General features: G+C 33.4%; 2 protein-coding genes across 2 annotated transcripts; one reads left to right on the top strand and one right to left on the bottom strand.

The window, feature by feature from the left end:
• The first annotated feature begins 12,667 nt into the window (after positions 1-12,667).
• Positions 12,668-14,754, top strand: LOC130647218 (uncharacterized). The gene is made up of 2 exons (XM_057452997.1): positions 12,668-12,927; positions 13,122-14,754. Exons 1-2 carry the CDS (start codon positions 12,770-12,772, stop codon positions 14,752-14,754), a joined length of 1,791 nt encoding a protein of 596 aa, XP_057308980.1. The 5' UTR covers positions 12,668-12,769.
• Positions 14,755-14,828: 74 nt separating this feature from the next.
• Positions 14,829-17,176, bottom strand: LOC130647216 (uncharacterized). The gene is made up of 2 exons (XM_057452995.1): positions 16,931-17,176; positions 14,829-16,854 (listed from the first exon to the last, which is right to left on the bottom strand). The coding sequence occupies exons 1-2, from the start codon at positions 17,068-17,070 to the stop codon at positions 14,829-14,831; spliced, it is 2,166 nt and encodes a 721-aa protein (XP_057308978.1). The 5' UTR covers positions 17,071-17,176.
• Positions 17,177-18,404: the final 1,228 nt, after the last annotated feature.

The following is an 18,404-nucleotide window of genomic DNA, read 5'->3' as shown; positions in this document are numbered from 1 at the left end:
TTCTGGCTTCCAACGTAGAAATGTAATTTTATGTTAGTCAACATTATTGCTTTTCGTGTTATTCTAACCAATCTGATTTTTACTTCACCTGGGTTTGTGGCTTGCACAGCCACATACAGTTGGCTGCAAGATAATTTCAAAATAATCTTTTTCATACTAAATGCAATCATATGCAATTAAGTAGTTAGCTACCACTTTACTGTGATATAAACTGTAGCAAAAGTCAAAAGTTTATTAATGACACAAGGAGAGTACATGCGCTATGTGCCATGCTAAATGCAGCTAGCTAGGTAGCTATATCTTTCATTATTTTTCTGCAAATAAAATGCCTGAGCGATAGTTTTAGCTAGATGGGTAATAACAATCTGCTCCCTGTGTTTTTATTTGAACCGAAGTTGCGTGAAATTGTTTTTGCAAGAGGTGTTATGAAAACTTATTCTGCAAAATAAAATAACTGAGTAATTTTTTTAACAGGACCGGGTAATGCCAGGCTGTTTCCTAATTTCTTTTTAAACCGAAGCGATAAAGATTTTGTAAATGGTATTATCGTATGCTCATGTGTTTGACACGATTCACCTGTTAAGCGCTCTGCCTGGTGTTGACGATGAGCTAATTCTGTGGGTTTTTTTAAACCAAAGTTAAGATATAGTTATTGGAAAAGGGTATTATGCCTATAGGTCTGTGCCACACTGTTTAACTTTACTAAGCGCTCAGTCCGGTGTCACAATTAATTTCTCAACTTTCACAAAAACTTATTCCGCAAAATAAATTATTATTAACCGATTGTTTTTGCTATGACGGGTAAAAACGGTTTGTAAGCTCTGTTTTTATGTCAGATATTGTTTGGGAAAGTTATTTTCTGAAAAAAATGTTACAGTTGTATCACTATCATGGTGTATGCGCTTCACTTAATTTACGACTATTGTTACGACATACTGTATACATGTACTAAAGCGCTCCACCTGATGGTATGGCGCAGTTTACGGCTCTTATTAAACGCTTCACAGAGTGTTCAACACCGGGTCACACCTTGACTTGTGGCTTACCCCGGCGTTTCGCGCTGGGTTTTCCGGCTAGTCTCTTTAATAATAGCCGTATTTCGTCTGTCTGTTCGTGCGTCTGTTTGTCCTTCTGTTACGGAAACATAAATGCGATATATAAAGGACGGGCGACCCCGTGGATTTTTTCACGGGTTAACGACTTCTATATTATAATACCCGTAAATGTCTTTCTGTCTATCTGTCACGCAAAATAGTAGCTTAGCTGCGTAGGTGGCGAGACGCACGCAATGCGGTATAAAAAGGACGGGCAAACCCGTGGATTTTTCGACGGGCTAACGACTAGTCTCTTTAATTGCGCCCCGCCGAAGGGGCGCACATTTAGTGGACCGCGGGTATATAGTGTTTGTTGCGCCCCGCCGAAGGGGCGCACATTTAGTGGACCGCGGGTATATAGTGTTTGTTTTATGTATGGGAGAAGTTTTTTTCTTACTCTCAACTTCGCGGGGGAACTTCGGCTCGAACATCCAATCTAGGTTTGATATAACACAACCTGTGTGTTTGGTACCATCAAGACAAAAATAACACTGATCGAGCAAAACTTATCTTGTCTCGGTTTCTTTGTTGTCTCTGAAGATTTGACTGCCATAAAAAATATTAATCGAGATTCTTTTGTTATGTTAATTTAAAGCTTTGTAATATTGTCTCGTTTAATATGCTTAAATGTCACTGCAGCCCACGTGAATTTATCTTCAAGAAAAGGTTTGTTTTTCTTTGTCCAAGTTGTTTCGAAACTTGTTAATAGTAAGTAGAAGGATTACTTATATTTTATATGAAATTAAACTCAGAACGGTTTATGGCGTTGATCCAAAGGCCGCAATTTATAAATGCATCACAATTTAAAGTCAATCAAGAACAGAACATTCCGTGTATGGCCATGACTAAAACTGCTTGCATTTTGTTGGTCTTCCCTTCCCGATGGTCTGGCTTGTCGTAATAGCTTTAATGTTGTAGCTAGGGAGCTAAATACTTATTTTTAAATTCTTGCATTTTATAAGTTAATAGTCGTAAAACTACTCTCACTTGTACTACAGCTATCAAGCTAGAACTGCACAAAATAGTGCTTTCATTAGAGTCCCTTTTTTTAGAAGCAACAAAAAACTTTTATCCTGCCCTGTGTAATTTTATCAACGAGGGTGCTGATAAGCCACATACACCGTAAAAAGTATAGGCGTTTTGGGTGAGTAAAATAACTTCTAAAGGAACCTTTGTGAGGCTGCTATCATGTATTCTTGCGGTCAGAATGTTCTCCTTCGTTGCTATCCGATGGAGAACAAAGTGGACTTTTCACGGTCAAACCTTCAAAGTAGCAACCTTGAACAGAACTTACAAGTAAAACGTCGTTAAAATGTCGCAAAATGGCAAAAATTAAGCAGTATCTAAAACATATTAAAGATTTGACTAAAAAAAAAGAATTCCTTGAAAAATCCAGTATTGTATTTATGAAGATTTCACCACAAAAACATTAATTACGGCATTTGTACCCCATTTCATAATGGCTGCCCGTGATTGGTTGACACGAATCAGACCGCAAGAATATATATAAAAAGATATTTGTTGAATCATGAAAAAATATTGTTGTTCATTGCACGGAACAGTCAAGTTGAACTGATAAATTAACCAATAACATAACATAGTTAGCCCTTGCAGTACAACTAGACGCTACCCACAGTATGTTACAGGTTTCTTTGTTTTCTTCCCTTTTTTATGTTTTTTCTTGAAATTATAAATGATGTTGTTGATTTATCAAATCTGACAAATTTATTAATTGAGTGTCTACCCTTTTTTGTATCAACTTGTTCAATTCAATTCGAAAACAATGACCAATCAATTTCCTCGATAATAAACAATCAAATTTGTAAAATTCAATAAATCGATTTCAACAAAATAAGTCCTGTATTGTCCACAGGTTTGAAAATCTTGTATCGCCTGTTTAATATTATACTTGTTTAACAATGATATCAAAGCCAGCTTGACTAAATTTATATATATATTTTTATTTATATAGTATACCTTTTGTGTATCACATGGCATTGATTTGTATCTTTTTAATAAATTCTAACTTTAAATCAGATAAGTAGACAATAATTAAACAACCTAGTATTAATTCAGTTCTGGTAAAATTGTATTCTTCTTTCTCAATTTTAAATATACTTTCTTTTTCAGATCATTTGTTATGAAACCATGCACCATCAGCATTTTCGAAAAATCTTCAACGAGAGGAATTTTTAAGGATTTTATTGGTAACTTAACAGAGTAATAATTCATTGAAATTGAAATTGTTCAGAAGTTATTATATATATTCGAATCGTGAAGTTCATACATAGCAATCCTGCATCCTGGAATTTTCAAGATCAGTTATAAAAAAATCCAGTTAAAGTTTTAACTATTGTTTTAGAATATATACTATATATATGTAAAAAAAAAATTATTTTTTATTTATCAAGTTGTATTTTACGTTAATTACAATAATAATTGAGAATTAGGATACTTATGATGTGTTTATATACCCCATTGTTCTCCGTTTTAAAGTCTACTTCAAATTTCAGAATCTTTTAGGCTAATGACGGAAATCTTCAAGTCGCAGGGCTTCTTATTTAAAAATTTTCCCCTGGGCAATAAGCTTATTCACAAGCCTCTATGCAATTCCGTACTGCATTTCTATCATATTCGTCATATTTGGCGGAAAATGTTTCAGCAGAATAGCTTTCAGACACAATTTGTTATTACAGCACAAGAATTTTTGGAGATTTGATAAGTCAAAAATGTATGCGTAAGTCTTTTGAACGAATTTTAACCATAAATCAAAAGCAATGATTACGTGAAATTACACAACAAGAAGGCTAGAGGCGTTTAAAGTGTACATATATTTAATCAAGATCTAACTTTATAGATAGAGCCTTAGCCAAATGTGAAAATAACGAAAATAATAAGTTCTAACACTGCAGTTTTTATAGATTTCAAACGTCCACCATTTTCCATTTTAATGTTAAATCCCGTTCTAAATTTGAATGTTTGAAATCGTTATTAGTAATTCGGGGCGCATTAGTGGTAACTATGGCTAGTTTTATGTATGGGAGAAGTTTTTTTCTTACTCTCAACTTCGCGGGGGAACTTCGGCTCGAACATCCAACCTAGGTTTGATATAACACAACCTGTGTGTTTGGTACCATCAAGACAAAAATAACACTGATCGAGCAAAACTTATCTTGTCTCGGTTTCTTTGTTGTCTCTGAAGATTTGACTGCCATAAAAAATATTAATCGAGATTCTTTTGTTATGTTAATTTAAAGCTTTGTAATATTGTCTCGTTTAATATGCTTAAATGTCACTGCAGCCCACGTGAATTTATCTTCAAGAAAAGGTTTGTTTTTCTTTGTCCAAGTTGTTTCGAAACTTGTTAATAGTAAGTAGAAGGATTACTTATATTTTATATGAAATTAAACTCAGAACGGTTTATGGCGTTGATCCAAAGGCCGCAATTTATAAATGCATCACAATTTAAAGTCAATCAAGAACAGAACATTCCGTGTATGGCCATGACTAAAACTGCTTGCATTTTGTTGGTCTTCCCTTCCCGATGGTCTGGCTTGTCGTAATAGCTTTAATGTTGTAGCTAGGGAGCTAAATACTTATTTTTAAATTCTTGCATTTTATAAGTTAATAGTCGTAAAACTACTCTCACTTGTACTACAGCTATCAAGCTAGAACTGCACAAAATAGTGCTTTCATTAGAGTCCCTTTTTTTAGAAGCAACAAAAAACTTTTATCCTGCCCTGTGTAATTTTATCAACGAGGGTGCTGATAAGCCACATACACCGTAAAAAGTATAGGCGTTTTGGGTGAGTAAAATAACTTCTAAAGGAACCTTTGTGAGGCTGCTATCATGTATTCTTGCGGTCAGAATGTTCTCCTTCGTTGCTATCCGATGGAGAACAAAGTGGACTTTTCACGGTCAAACCTTCAAAGTAGCAACCTTGAACAGAATTTACAAGTAAAACGTCGTTAAAATGTCGCAAAATGGCAAAAATTAAGCAGTATCTAAAACATATTAAAGATTTGACTAAAAAAAAAGAATTCCTTGAAAAATCCAGTATTGTATTTATGAAGATTTCACCACAAAAACATTAATTACGGCATTTGTACCCCATTTCATAATGGCTGCCCGTGATTGGTTTACACGAATCAGACCGCAAGAATATATATAAAAAGATATTTGTTGAATCATGAAAAAATATTGTTGTTCATTGCACGGAACAGTCAAGTTGAACTGATAAATTAACCAATAACATAACATAGTTAGCCCTTGCAGTACAACTAGACGCTACCCACAGTATGTTACAGGTTTCTTTGTTTTCTTCCCTTTTTTATGTTTTTTCTTGAAATTATAAATGATGTTGTTGATTTATCAAATCTGACAAATTTATTAATTGAGTGTCTACCCTTTTTTGTATCAACTTGTTCAATTCAATTCGAAAACAATGACCAATCAATTTCCTCGATAATAAACAATCAAATTTGTAAAATTCAATAAATCGATTTCAACAAAATAAGTCCTGTATTGTCCACAGGTTTGAAAATCTTGTATCGCCTGCTTAATATTATACTTGTTTAACAATGATATCAAAGCCAGCTTGACTAAATTTATATATATATTTTTATTTATATAGTATACCTTTTGTGTATCACATGGCATTGATTTGTATCTTTTTAATAAATTCTAACTTTAATCAGATAAGTAGACAATAATTAAACAACCTAGTATTAATTCAGTTCTGGTAAAATTGTATTCTTCTTTCTCAATTTTAAATATACTTTCTTTTTCAGATCATTTGTTATGAAACCATGCACCATCAGCAGTTTCGAAAAATCTTCAACAAGAGAAATTTTTAAGGATTTTATTGGTAACTTAACAGAGTAATAATTCATTGAAATTGAAATTGTTCAGAAGTTATTATATATATTCGAATCGTGAAGTTCATACATAGCAATCCTGCATCCTGGAATTTTCGAGATCAGTTATAAAAAAATCCAGTTAAAGTTTTAACTATTGTTTTAGAATATATACTATATATATGTAAAAAAAAAATTATTTTTTATTTATCAAGTTGTATTTTACGCAATAATAATTGCGAATTAGGATACTTATGATGTGTTTATATACCCCATTGTTCTCCGTTTTAAAGTCTACTTCAAATTTCAGAATCTTTTAGGCTAATGACGGAAATCTTCAAGTCGCAGGGCTTCTTATTTAAAAATTTTCCCCTGGGCAATAAGCTTATTCACAAGCCTCTATGCAATTCCGTACTGCATTTCTATCATATTCGTCATATTTGGCGGAAAATGTTTCAGCAGAATAGCTTTCAGACACAATTTGTTATTACAGCACAAGAATTTTTGGAGATTTGATAAGTCAAAAATGTATGCGTAAGTCTTTTGAACGAATTTTAACCATAAATCAAAAGCAATGATTACGTGAAATTACACAACAAGAAGGCTAGAGGCGTTTAAAGTGTACATATATTTAATCAAGATCTAACTTTATAGATAGAGCCTTAGCCAAATGTGAAAATTTACGAAAATAATAAGTTCTAACACTGCAGTTTTTATAGATTTCAAACGTCCACCATTTTCCATTTTAATTTTAAATCCCGTTCTAAATTTGAATGTTTGAAATCGTTATTAGTAATTCGGGGCGCATTAGTGGTAACTATGGCTAGTTGCGCCCCACCGAAGGGGCGCACATTTAGTGGACCGCGGGTATATAGTGTTTGTGTTGTGTATGGCAAAAAAATTTTCCACTCTTTACTTCGCGGGGGACTTCTGCTCGGTCATCCAACCCGGATCTGATATAACACAACCAGTGTGTTTGGTACCACCAAGACAAAAAAAACACCCATCGAGCAAAACTTTTTTTGTCTTGGTGTCCTTGTTGTCTCTAAAGATTTGAATGCGATAAAAAATGTTAATCGAGATTCTTTTGTTATGTTAATATGAAGCTTTGTAATATGGAGCTTTGTTTGTCTCGTTTAACGTGCTTAAATGTCGCTGCAGCCCACGTGAATTTAGCTTCAAGAAAAGATTCGTTTTTGTGTGAGCTACGTTGTTTCCAAACCTGTTAACAGTAAGTAAGTAGAAGGATTATACTTATGTCTTATATGAAATTAAACTCAGAACGGATCCTGGCGTTGATCCAAAGGCCGCATTTTATGAATGCATCGAAACTTATAACTGGAAAGTTTTCTTGTGCCGTTGATACATTTCTTGAACTTTTTATTAATGCTGTATGTCAATATTTGCCCCCATGTGAAGAAGGATGTCATCTGTTAAGGTTGTTATCCGATGTTAAGGTGCATTATGATGTGTATGTAAATGATAATGTGTCTAGTATTTGTTTTAACCAACTAAGGGAGCAAGTTTGGTCTTTTTTACGTTCCAAATGTATTTCTTTGCGTGCTATGGATTGTAATGCCCAATTTAGCGAAATATTTACTTTAAATGTTTTTAATGGATTGTTGAATGTAGAAAAATCAACAATTCTTTCTTCGTTTGAAGTAGGAGCCTCGTGCAATAATTGTAAAAAAAGTTTTTCGTCGAAGACTGACGTGTTTGTTCATTATATAACAGTCTCTGATTTAGTAAGACATGGCTTATGTAGTAATGACTGGTTTAAATTGATTTTAAAAAACAATGATCCTCAATCTATTTCATGTGACGATTGTAAAAACCGCTGTAATCGTAACACAGTGGATATACACTTGAGTGATGTTCTTTTTATTGAGATTAGTCCCAGTGCTATGGGAGTATTGCAGTTAAACGAAAGAATATATTTAGACAAAACAGTTTATAGGCTAGCTGGATTAGCTAAAAACAGTGGGTTACATTTTACGTGTGCAGTTTACAACAGGGTGGCCACTCGTCCTTGAAAACCTTGAATGTTCTTGAATGTTCTTGAATTTTATTTGGTCTTGAATTGTTCTTGAAATAGTATGTTTTCCACCCTTGGTTCTTGAATGTTCTTGAGTTTTTACAATTCTATGAAAAATCTTTTTAGAATAGTAAAAAAATGTCTAGTAAAAAAAGTACCAGAATGCATGGAAAAAGTATTTTTAATGAAAGTTGGTTGAGCGATGAACAGTTTAAAATATGGTTGAAAAGGGGACCAGATAAACACAAAGCATTGTGTAGACTTTGTAACACAGTGATAGACATAACTATAATGGGAAAAAGTGCTTTAGCATCGCATTCTAAGGGCAACAAGCATCAAGTGAATGTGAAAAACTATAGTCCAGTTTCTGGTCTGTTCTTCAAAAGTAATCCTCCAAAGCCATCATCAAGCAAAGACGCCTCCCCCGCCACTAACAAGATTGATTTAATGATGAGTACATTAGCAGTTTCCCATGCTGAAATTCGTTGGGCTCTGAAAGTACTAACATCACATCATTCATTTCGTTCTTGCTTGAATTTGAACCAGCTATTTTGTGTGATGTTCCCTGACAGTGACATAGCAAAGTCATTCCAGTTATCAAAAACGAAATGTGCGTACTACATCGTACATGGATTAGCCCCATATTTCATGGAAATCTTGCTCCAAGAAATTAAAAATTCGCCAACCTATTCCACACTTTTTGACGAAAGTTTGAATCATTATAAACAGGAAGAACAAATGGACGTTCAGATTCGTTTCTGGAATGAAAATCTCTATGAAGTCCAGACACGTTACCTAACCTCAAGGTTTTTCAGGCGCCCAAATGCAGATAACATCTTGCACGAGATTCTTCAAGCAACTGATGCGTTACCCCAGAAATCAATGGTCATGCTTTCCATGGACGGACCAAACACTAATTGGAAAGTTTATGAAAATTTAAAATCGCATCGTACTGAGAAAGAATATCCCCAAATTATTGATGTTGGTTCGTGTGGATTACACGTGGTGCACGGAGCCTTTCAGACTGGCGTAAAAGCAACTGGCTGGAAATTGGAAAAGGTTTTAAAGGCCATGTGGAAGCTGTTCAATGATTCCCCAGCTTGAAGAGATCTATATATTCAGTTAAGCAAATCAGATGTTTTTCCAATAATGTTTTGCCAGACACGCTGGGTTGAGGATGAACCTGTTGCCATCCGAGCAAAGGAAGTTTGGGAAAATGTTGTGAATGTCATAAAGCATTATCAAACCTTATGCAAATCAAAACAACCAAGCAAAAACAGTTCGTATGACACCTTGGTCACCCACCACACTGACATGTTTATGCAAGTAAAGTTACAATTCTTTGTTGATGTAGCCAGCATGATGTCTTCGTATCTGAAGCAATTCCAGACGGATAATCCAATGATGCCATTTGTTTCGGAAATATTAGAAAATATTATCCGTCGGTTAATGAAGATTTTCATTCGGAAAACCGTTATTGATGAAGCTGATTCAGCTTATTCTTTAATTAAAATTGATTTGCAGAAACGAGAGAATCATTTACCACCGGAATTAGTCAAGTTACCAACTGCCACCAAAACCTTGCTTTCGTCCCTTCAAGCCAGTTTGACAAAGAAGTTAAAGTTTAAAGGAGAATGTGCTGCACTTATTAAAGGTATTATTGAAAAGCTACAAGAACGATCGCCATTGAAACACCTTTTTGTTCGATCTTTGTCTAGTCTTGTTCCAAAGAATATGATTGAAAGTAAAAACTGTCTACTTAAGTTTGAAAAGGTCGTGGACAAGTTTTACACAACAAATCACATCAATTCAAAAGAAGCAGATAATGCCAAGTTGCAGTTGGAGGAGTTCATCTCACGCACAGCTAAGACTCATAAAGATAAGTTTCTTGGCTTTAGCTTTTCTGATAATCGTTTGGATCATTTTTACCGCAAGTATTTAAACGGTTCTGATAAATACAAAGATTTATGGAAAGTCATGGTGATGGTCTTCACTATTTCACATGGACAAAGCCAGATCGAGAGAGGATTCAGCATCAACAAAGAAGTCACTATCGAAAATCTTAAAAACAAGTCACTATGTGCTCAGCGGTTTGTATATGATGCCTTAAAGTGTTGCAAGAAAGATGTGCATGATATTGAAATCACTGCCAAAATGGTTACATCATGTAAAACAGCCCGTTCTAGGTATGTATTTGCCCTTGAAGAAGTAAAAAAATCAAAAGAAAATGAAGCAGCGAATAACAAGAGAAAGATAATAGCATATGAGATTGATAGTGTGAAACGCAAACGAATGGAGGTAGATACATGTATTCGATCATTGAACAAAGATATGAACAACTGTCTTGATGAGGGCGAGGTTAGCCATGACATTGCTATGTTTCTGAAAGCAAATGCATTCAGAAAAGCCATTACAGAGAAAAAAGTGACAATGGTGGATTTAGATGAGGCTATTAAAAAACTGGAGGAAGATCTCAAAAACTAATAACCTCTATAATACTCGTAGTTTGTTGACATTAGTTTATTTCAAGATATATGGATTATTTATTAGCTTCATATTAGCGTCATTTTGTCTGGTTCATTTTCTAATTTGAAGATCTTCTTATACAATACAATATATGTTCTATTTTTAATTGAGAATTAAAGTTTTATAAAACACAAGAAATAGAATCCTTTGGACCGTTTCCATAATACTGGATAAATAGATTTTAGAAACAAGAAGAGAAGAACACTATTTATTGAACTTTGTTATTTTTGTGACTTTTATATTCTGTTATTTTTAGTTTTACACTTTTGTTACTATATAATTCTAGCTTTCTGATAAGTATTTATAAACTTGTACACAAAGTAGCTATGTACTCCTAAAAGAATGATTTCTGGAACGATATCAACTTTATTATCAAGGTTTCTACATGTCTACACTCTTTTATTTTGTTCAAATTATCACAGATTATGCCATATTGATGTATAAAGTCAGTGAATTGATCAAGATATTAGCTTTTGTTGAAGTTGTTAAAAATTATTTTTGTCCTTGAAAACCAATATTTTGTTCTTGAATTGTTCTTGATTAGTTCTTGGATTTTTTTTTAATTTTGAGTGGCCACCCTGTACAAGAATTATTTGTGGGAATATTATGACGATCTCAGTGATAATATAGCCCAGTATGAATCACTTGAAAAATTGCTTAGCAACAATGCCATTGGGTGGTTTTTCCTGGTGTATGTAAAACAAAAAATAAATTTACCTTCTCAACATAGTGAAATAACCACTGTTAGTTCATCTAATTTAAAAACGAATAAGGACTTAATAAATAATAGTACGCAAAATACACCTTTTTTGACAGATACTAGCTTATCTGATTTACAATGCAAAATAGAATTTGATCATTGTTATTCAAAATTCTTAAAATGCGACGAGAATGAAAAACCTTCAGTGAAAGTTAAAAAAAGGAAAATTTCTAACAGCTTATCTGATTTACAACAGACAATAGACTTCGATCATTGTTATTCAAAATTGTTAAAATGTGATGACAAAATAAAACCTCCAGTAGAAGTTAAAAAAAGGAAAGTTTGTGAACAATTTAATATAAGGAACTTAAAACTTTCTAAAAAACCTAAAAAGGATGATCCTATGATAGTTTCCGGTTCTTCGAAGAATTCTAAAGAAAATAAAAGGAATGAAAAAGGTGATTCCATGATGTCTTGTTGATTTATCAAATCTGACAAATTTATTAATTGAGTGTCTACCCTTTTTTGTATCAACTTGTTCAATTCAATTCGAAAACAATGACCAATCAATTTCCTCGATAATAAACAATCAAATTTGTAAAATTCAATAAATCGATTTCAACAAAATAAGTCCTGTATTGTCCACAGGTTTGAAAATCTTGTATCGCCTGCTTAATATTATACTTGTTTAACAATGATATCAAAGCCAGCTTGACTAAATTTATATATATATTTTTATTTATATAGTATACCTTTTGTGTATCACATGGCATTGATTTGTATCTTTTTAATAAATTCTAACTTTAAATCAGATAAGTAGACAATAATTAAACAACCTAGTATTAATTCAGTTCTGGTAAAATTGTATTCTTCTTTCTCAATTTTAAATATACTTTCTTTTTCAGATCATTTGTTATCAAACCATGCACCATCAGCATTTTCGAAAAATCTTCAACGAGAGAAATTTTTAAGGATTTTATTGGTAACTTAACACAGTAATAATTCATTGAAATTGAAATTGTTCAGAAGTTATTATATATATTCGAATCGTGAAGTTCATACATAGCAATCCTGCATCCTGGAATTTTCGAGATCAGTTATAAAAAAATCCAGTTAAAGTTTTAACTATTGTTTTAGAATATATACTATATATATGTAAAAAAAAAAATTATTTTTTATTTATCAAGTTGTATTTTACGTTAATTACAATAATAATTGAGAATTAGGATACTTATGATGTGTTTATATACCCCATTGTTCTCCGTTTTAAAGTCTACTTCAAATTTCAGAATCTTTTAGGCTAATGACGGAAATCTTCAAGTCGCAGGGCTTTTTATTTAAAAATTTTCCCCTGGGCAATAAGCTTATTCACAAGCCTCTATGCAATACACCGGCTCACAGTTTCAAAAAATTACTGCGCGCGCATATCACAACATTACGTAATACATATGCGCGCGCAGAAAAGGCAGTAAAGTATCTTTCGCTCAGGGAAGTCAAAGGCAAAGAACGTTTTATTTCAGAACTTATACTTAGATTTTTCAAGAAAATTTGGTTATAATGGATCCACCAAGTAAAAAAAGAAAACGATCAGTGACGTGTGCGGTTTTGAATTGTGCCAACAGCGAGTACAACCTTGAAGTTTGGAGAGATAACATCTGTGATGTTCACAATGTTATCAGACGTTCTGATGCATGCTCATGTAAAGAACCTTACAGGTGAGAAAATATTTTACACAAGATTAAGTGTTTATAGCCAGAAACTAGCAGTAACTAGCAAATACCAAAGGCAATAAAGGGTAGCTTTTAGGTCTTGCTAAAGGGCTAGCTAGCTAAGTATATATATATATTTATATATTTATATATATAGCTAGAGCTATATATATATACTATTTTTTTGTTTTTATTTTTAGCTTGTTCACCTTTCCTTCTAAAACCAAGAGAGCTGATGCTCATAATAAATGGAGGCAACTTATTAATCGTGCCAGCCCAAAAAATCCAGCAAAATTGATGACAGCTAGACCCAAACAACGGGTTTGTTCCAAACATTTTGTTGGAGGGGAACTATCATACGAGCATCCTTATCCAACTCTATGTCTTGGTTATGAATCAGCTTCAAGGACTGAGAAGTTTGTACCCTCTGCAACACGTCGACGAAAGTTGTCATACTCAACATCGTCATCAAAAAAACAAACATCTAAAACGGAGAAAGTGGATCCCAATATTGAAAGTCCTTGTATTAGTAGCGTAGCATCAAACAGTGACATTAATATTGATATTCAATCTTGTATTTCTTCACCATTACCAGAGTTATTGTCACCTAATAGTACAGTATCATCTATGTTTTCACCCCCACAAGAGATGATTTCACCTAACCTTGTTTCACATCAAGATAATGCAGATTTTATAGTTTCGGATTCAACTAAGGAAAGAGAATTACTTTTAAATTCACTCTCTGAAAATATCTTGAAACTAAAGGCCAAAAACAAACTTTTAAAGAAAAAAATCAAGTCACTTACCACAACAAAAAATTTATTTAAAAATCAATTCAATAAACAATCTGCCACCCTTAATATGTTACATAAATCTGTTAACAATTGTTCATGCAAGTTACCTTTATATAAAAGTCTATTAAAATCAGATAAAAAATGTGACTTTTACACTGGTATTATAACTCTCAAATTATTTGAGCACCTACATGACATAATAACACCTTTGGTTCGCAGAAGATGGAGAGGTGTTAAAAAAACTTCAACTGGCATATTTCGTAATTTTAAAAAAATACCCAAGAGATTTGGCCCTGCTCGAAAGTTATGCAGCAAAGATGAATTTCTTTTATTTTTAATGAAACTGAGACTTGGTTTACTAAATGAAGATTTGGCAGACCGTTTTAGTATTTCAGAAGGTTTAGTCAGTGGTATTATAGCATCTTGGCTTAAAGCTTCTTCGTCTGTTTTATCCAATATGGTTGAGGTTCCGGAAAAAGGCAATATCACAGCAACTTTACCAGAAAGATTCAAATCAATGCCTGACATTCATTCTATTTTAGATGCTACTGAAGTTTTTATTGAAACACCTAAGAACTTGGACTTACAACGGAGTACTTGGAGTCAATATAAACATCATAATACTTTAAAAATCTTAGTTTGTATTGCACCAAACTCATCGATCATTTTTTTATCAAAGGCTTATGGGGGAGCAATATCAGATAAAGAGGTTACAAACAAATGTGGTTATCTTGATCTTGTTCCTAGCTATTCTCAAATTATGTATGACAAGGGGTTTAATTTAACAAAGGAATGTGAAAGTCGTTTTATCTCAATTGCAGTACCTCCTGGTAAAAGAGGAAGTGCCCAAATGACTCCTGCGGAAATACGAAAAACAAAACGGATTGCAAATTTAAGAATCCTCGTTGAACAGGTTATTAGAAGACTCAAGTCATTTCGTATCTTAGGTTCAGAGTACCCAATCAGTATGAATAAACTGTTCGATGATGTTGTTATTGTGTGCGGAGCGTTATGTAACCTTAGAAAATCTATTATCTGATTTATATATGAATATATTATATATATATTTTTATAAGGTAATATTTTTTATATATTTACACTTCTATTAAAAAATTATATTATTACTTGTGTACATTTAATACATAGGAAAGAATCAGAGTCCAATGGAATGTCTTCTTCAGTCCTTATCTTAACACAACTAAAGTGAAACCAACCATTACATAAGTCACACATTACACTGTTTTCATCAAATGAATTTGGAATATCTGCAATGCTCTTTGTACAAATGCTACAAACATATAAGTCTTTTTTAGCTTGGCGTTTTTGTTTAATTTTCTTTGTTTTTCCTTTATCATTTGTCTTTTTGAGTATATCCACTGGGCTTTGATTGTTTATGTCATGTGTGTTTTCTTTGTTGTTTTCAGTGTGTGTTGGATATATTTTCTGTATTTTTTTATTATTTGGTGAGCCACTGTCAGTGTCATAACAGTTTTCGTATATTAGTGCTGGTGCAAAATGCTTGTACCAAAATAAATTTAAGCTTTGTATAATATTGTCGAAAAATTCTTGTTCAAACAAAATTTTTTCTATATAATGGCCATGATGTGTGAAGACAAAGTACCAACAATGACTAAAACTTGCAATTCCGAGTTGACCTTGTATTTGATAATAGTGACTATGGTTTTTTTTTAAAGAAATGTTTCCATCTTGGTTTTCAAGCTGCTGAAGGGTTAAGACTGAAGGCTTATCATCTCTGATAGTGTAGGGGCACTTGATTTCTACCAAACCCTTTCCACAACAATTACATTCAATTTTTAAATCAGGCGAAGCAGATATATATGGGTAATCTTTAAATACTATTGACCCCACATCCGAAAATAAAACATTTTTATGACCACGTTCCTTTAAAACTTTAACAACAGCAGTTTTTGCATGTGGCTCGGTCGCTGTACCGTGACGTGTCGCAAATGTTTCAAAGGGTTTAGCACATAAAAGAGAGTTGACTATGTTTTTTGAAGATTCATTCTCATTGTTTTCCAATGTTTTCACTCGAGAGCAGATTTTTTTAAAGTTTGAAGCAGTCAGCCTGCCTTCCCTTTGATTATACCATTCAGTAGACTGCGACTGTGTCCTTGTGTTAATTTCAATAGCTTTTATTTGTGTATTTTCTATGTTAATAGACTTTGTAAATATTTGAACATTTTCCTCGCTTGTTTTATTGTGATCGATTTTAAACTTTTTTGCTATTTGCTTTATTCCAAGAGGCATGTCTTCTGCCTGTTCAACTATATTTTTTCGCTTAGTAGTGCCTGTTAATAGCTCAACAAAGCAACTATTTGGAGCAAGTGTTTTTAACCTTTCAAAAAGCTTGGCTCTGACATGCCTCGGATCTGTGGAAATAGAGTCAGTAGAAAAGGATTTGTATGCCTCATTAGTAATGTATACATCACGTTCTGTTGATTTATTTCCTTTTCTATAATGATGTTTGTGAAAGGTCATGTCACATATTGGTCCATTAATTACAGTGGTTTTAGTCCCTGTGGGAACATTCCATTTAGCAAGTAAACTAGTTGAGCCAGGTTTTGTAGCTCCAGTAGATACAGCAGCCTCTATTCGGAACAACATAGCAATCACATGGTTGCACCCTCCCAATAATCCAGCCACACACGTACAATGAGCTGATTTTATTCTGCCCCCTGGTCTTGCTCCATCTTTTTCAATAATTGCCCATACATGATACGGTTTGTTATGGATACTCTGGGAAGGAGTAACACGGCACCTTAAGACACAATATTTAGATTCTTCACAAATGTCATTATAGAAAATTTCTTTAACAAAGTTGCAACGGAAATATCTGTAGGATTTTCCTTCCTTGTACTCCGACTCCAATCTTCTTATCAAGCTATCTGTTTTTTGTAAAATTTTTAAATAACTCTCGATATTTGTGTAATAAACTGATGGCCATTTTCGTAAACCACTGCCTTTTTGTTCTGCCAACCAACCGTTTGTGATATCTAACGGATCGGGTATGTGTTCCTCTTCGACAACTAACTTTTTTTGATACTCAGCTAGAAGTAGTCTTTCGCGTCTTTCAACATCTCTATCTATGGGAATATTTTCTTCGTAGGCTGAGAAAGCTCTGGAAAAAAATATTTTTATTTAAAAAACAAGGTATTCACCACTCAAGCTATTCAACACTTGACTAAAGAACAAACCTGCACACCAAAGTTTCAAAATCTCCCTCAGTTGACTTGGAACGAAGATTTAAATAAGTTTTTAGTGCATTTTCACTCCACATTTTAAAATCTTGCAACGTATTTTCCTTATAAAGGGATGCTTCTAAGTTCGATGACATAATTAAATTAACTGTATATTTGTTTTCCACTGATAAAAATCGAAAGAGAAAGTAATCGCAAAAAAACCCACGTGCGCTACTTTAGACAGCGTGTTTACGAGTTGATAAATAGATATCTACTTTGCTTCTTTTGATCTGGTATTTACACTGCTTTCTCAGTTTTAAAACAAAGATGGAAAACGATACAGCGATCTTTGGTTTCTCTTGCGCTGCATGCGCCTTATTTTTGTTATACATAGATGAATTATAGCTGAAAAAGGTATTATTACATCTAGGTAGAGGCATTATTATTTGTTTTTTATCATATCAAAGCTTAGTTGGGTGATTTTTATGATTTCCAAGGCAAAAACAAGCTAGGGACTCGTATTTCTACGTTGTTTGTTTACATTCTTTACTGCCTTTTCTGCGCGCGCATGTGTATTACGTAATGTTATGATATGCGCGCGCAGTATTTTTTTGAAACTGTGAGCCCGTGTATTCCGTACTGCATTTCTATCATATTCGTCATATTTGGCGGAAAATGTTTCAGCAGAATAGCTTTCAGACACAATTTGTTATTACAGCACAAGAATTTTTGGAGATTTGATAAGTCAAAAATGTATGCGTAAGTCTTTTGAACGAATTTTAACCAAAAATCAAAAGCAATGATTACGTGAAATTACACAACAAGAAGGCTAGAGGCGTTTAAAGTGTACATATATTTAATCAAAATCTAACTTTATAGATAGAGCCTTAGCCAAATGTGAAAATAACGAAAATAATAAGTTCTAACACTGCAGTTTTTATAGATTTCAAACGTCCACCATTTTCCATTTTAATTTTAAATCCCGTTCTAAATTTAAATGTTTGAAATCGTTATTAGTAATTCGGGGCGCATTAGTGGTAACTATGGCTAGTAATAGCGGTATTCCGTCTGTCTGTGTGTCCGCGAAAGCCGCGTCCCGTAACGGAAACACGAAATTTTGTAAATTACGCGCCAATACCAAATGCGATATATTTTTACCGACTTTGTTTTGACCGCTCGCGCGTAGAATACCATTCACAACGCCTGATTCTTTAAAAAAAACAACAAGATTTTCGCGACCAGAAAGAATCCAAGATCTTCGCGGAACGAAGGCCATTTTGATAATGGTCGTGTTTGTGGTCAGTGTGTGAGGTTTGTAGGCCTGTTTGACTTTTTTATCTTCTAAAAGCCTTATATATTTGTAATATTTGTTTTCTGTTTGTTTTCAATGTTAGGATAAATATATTGTCACGTTTTTTTAGCCACGTACAGATCTTAAACGCACCAGTTTTAGGATGTTTGGCTAGGAACGAAGATTAGCTAGCTCTAC

Source organism: Hydractinia symbiolongicarpus, chromosome 6 (genome assembly GCF_029227915.1).
Source record: "Hydractinia symbiolongicarpus strain clone_291-10 chromosome 6, HSymV2.1, whole genome shotgun sequence".
In the NCBI taxonomy this organism is placed as follows: domain Eukaryota; kingdom Metazoa; phylum Cnidaria; class Hydrozoa; order Anthoathecata; family Hydractiniidae; genus Hydractinia; species Hydractinia symbiolongicarpus.
This window is presented reverse-complemented; position numbering and strand designations above follow the sequence as displayed.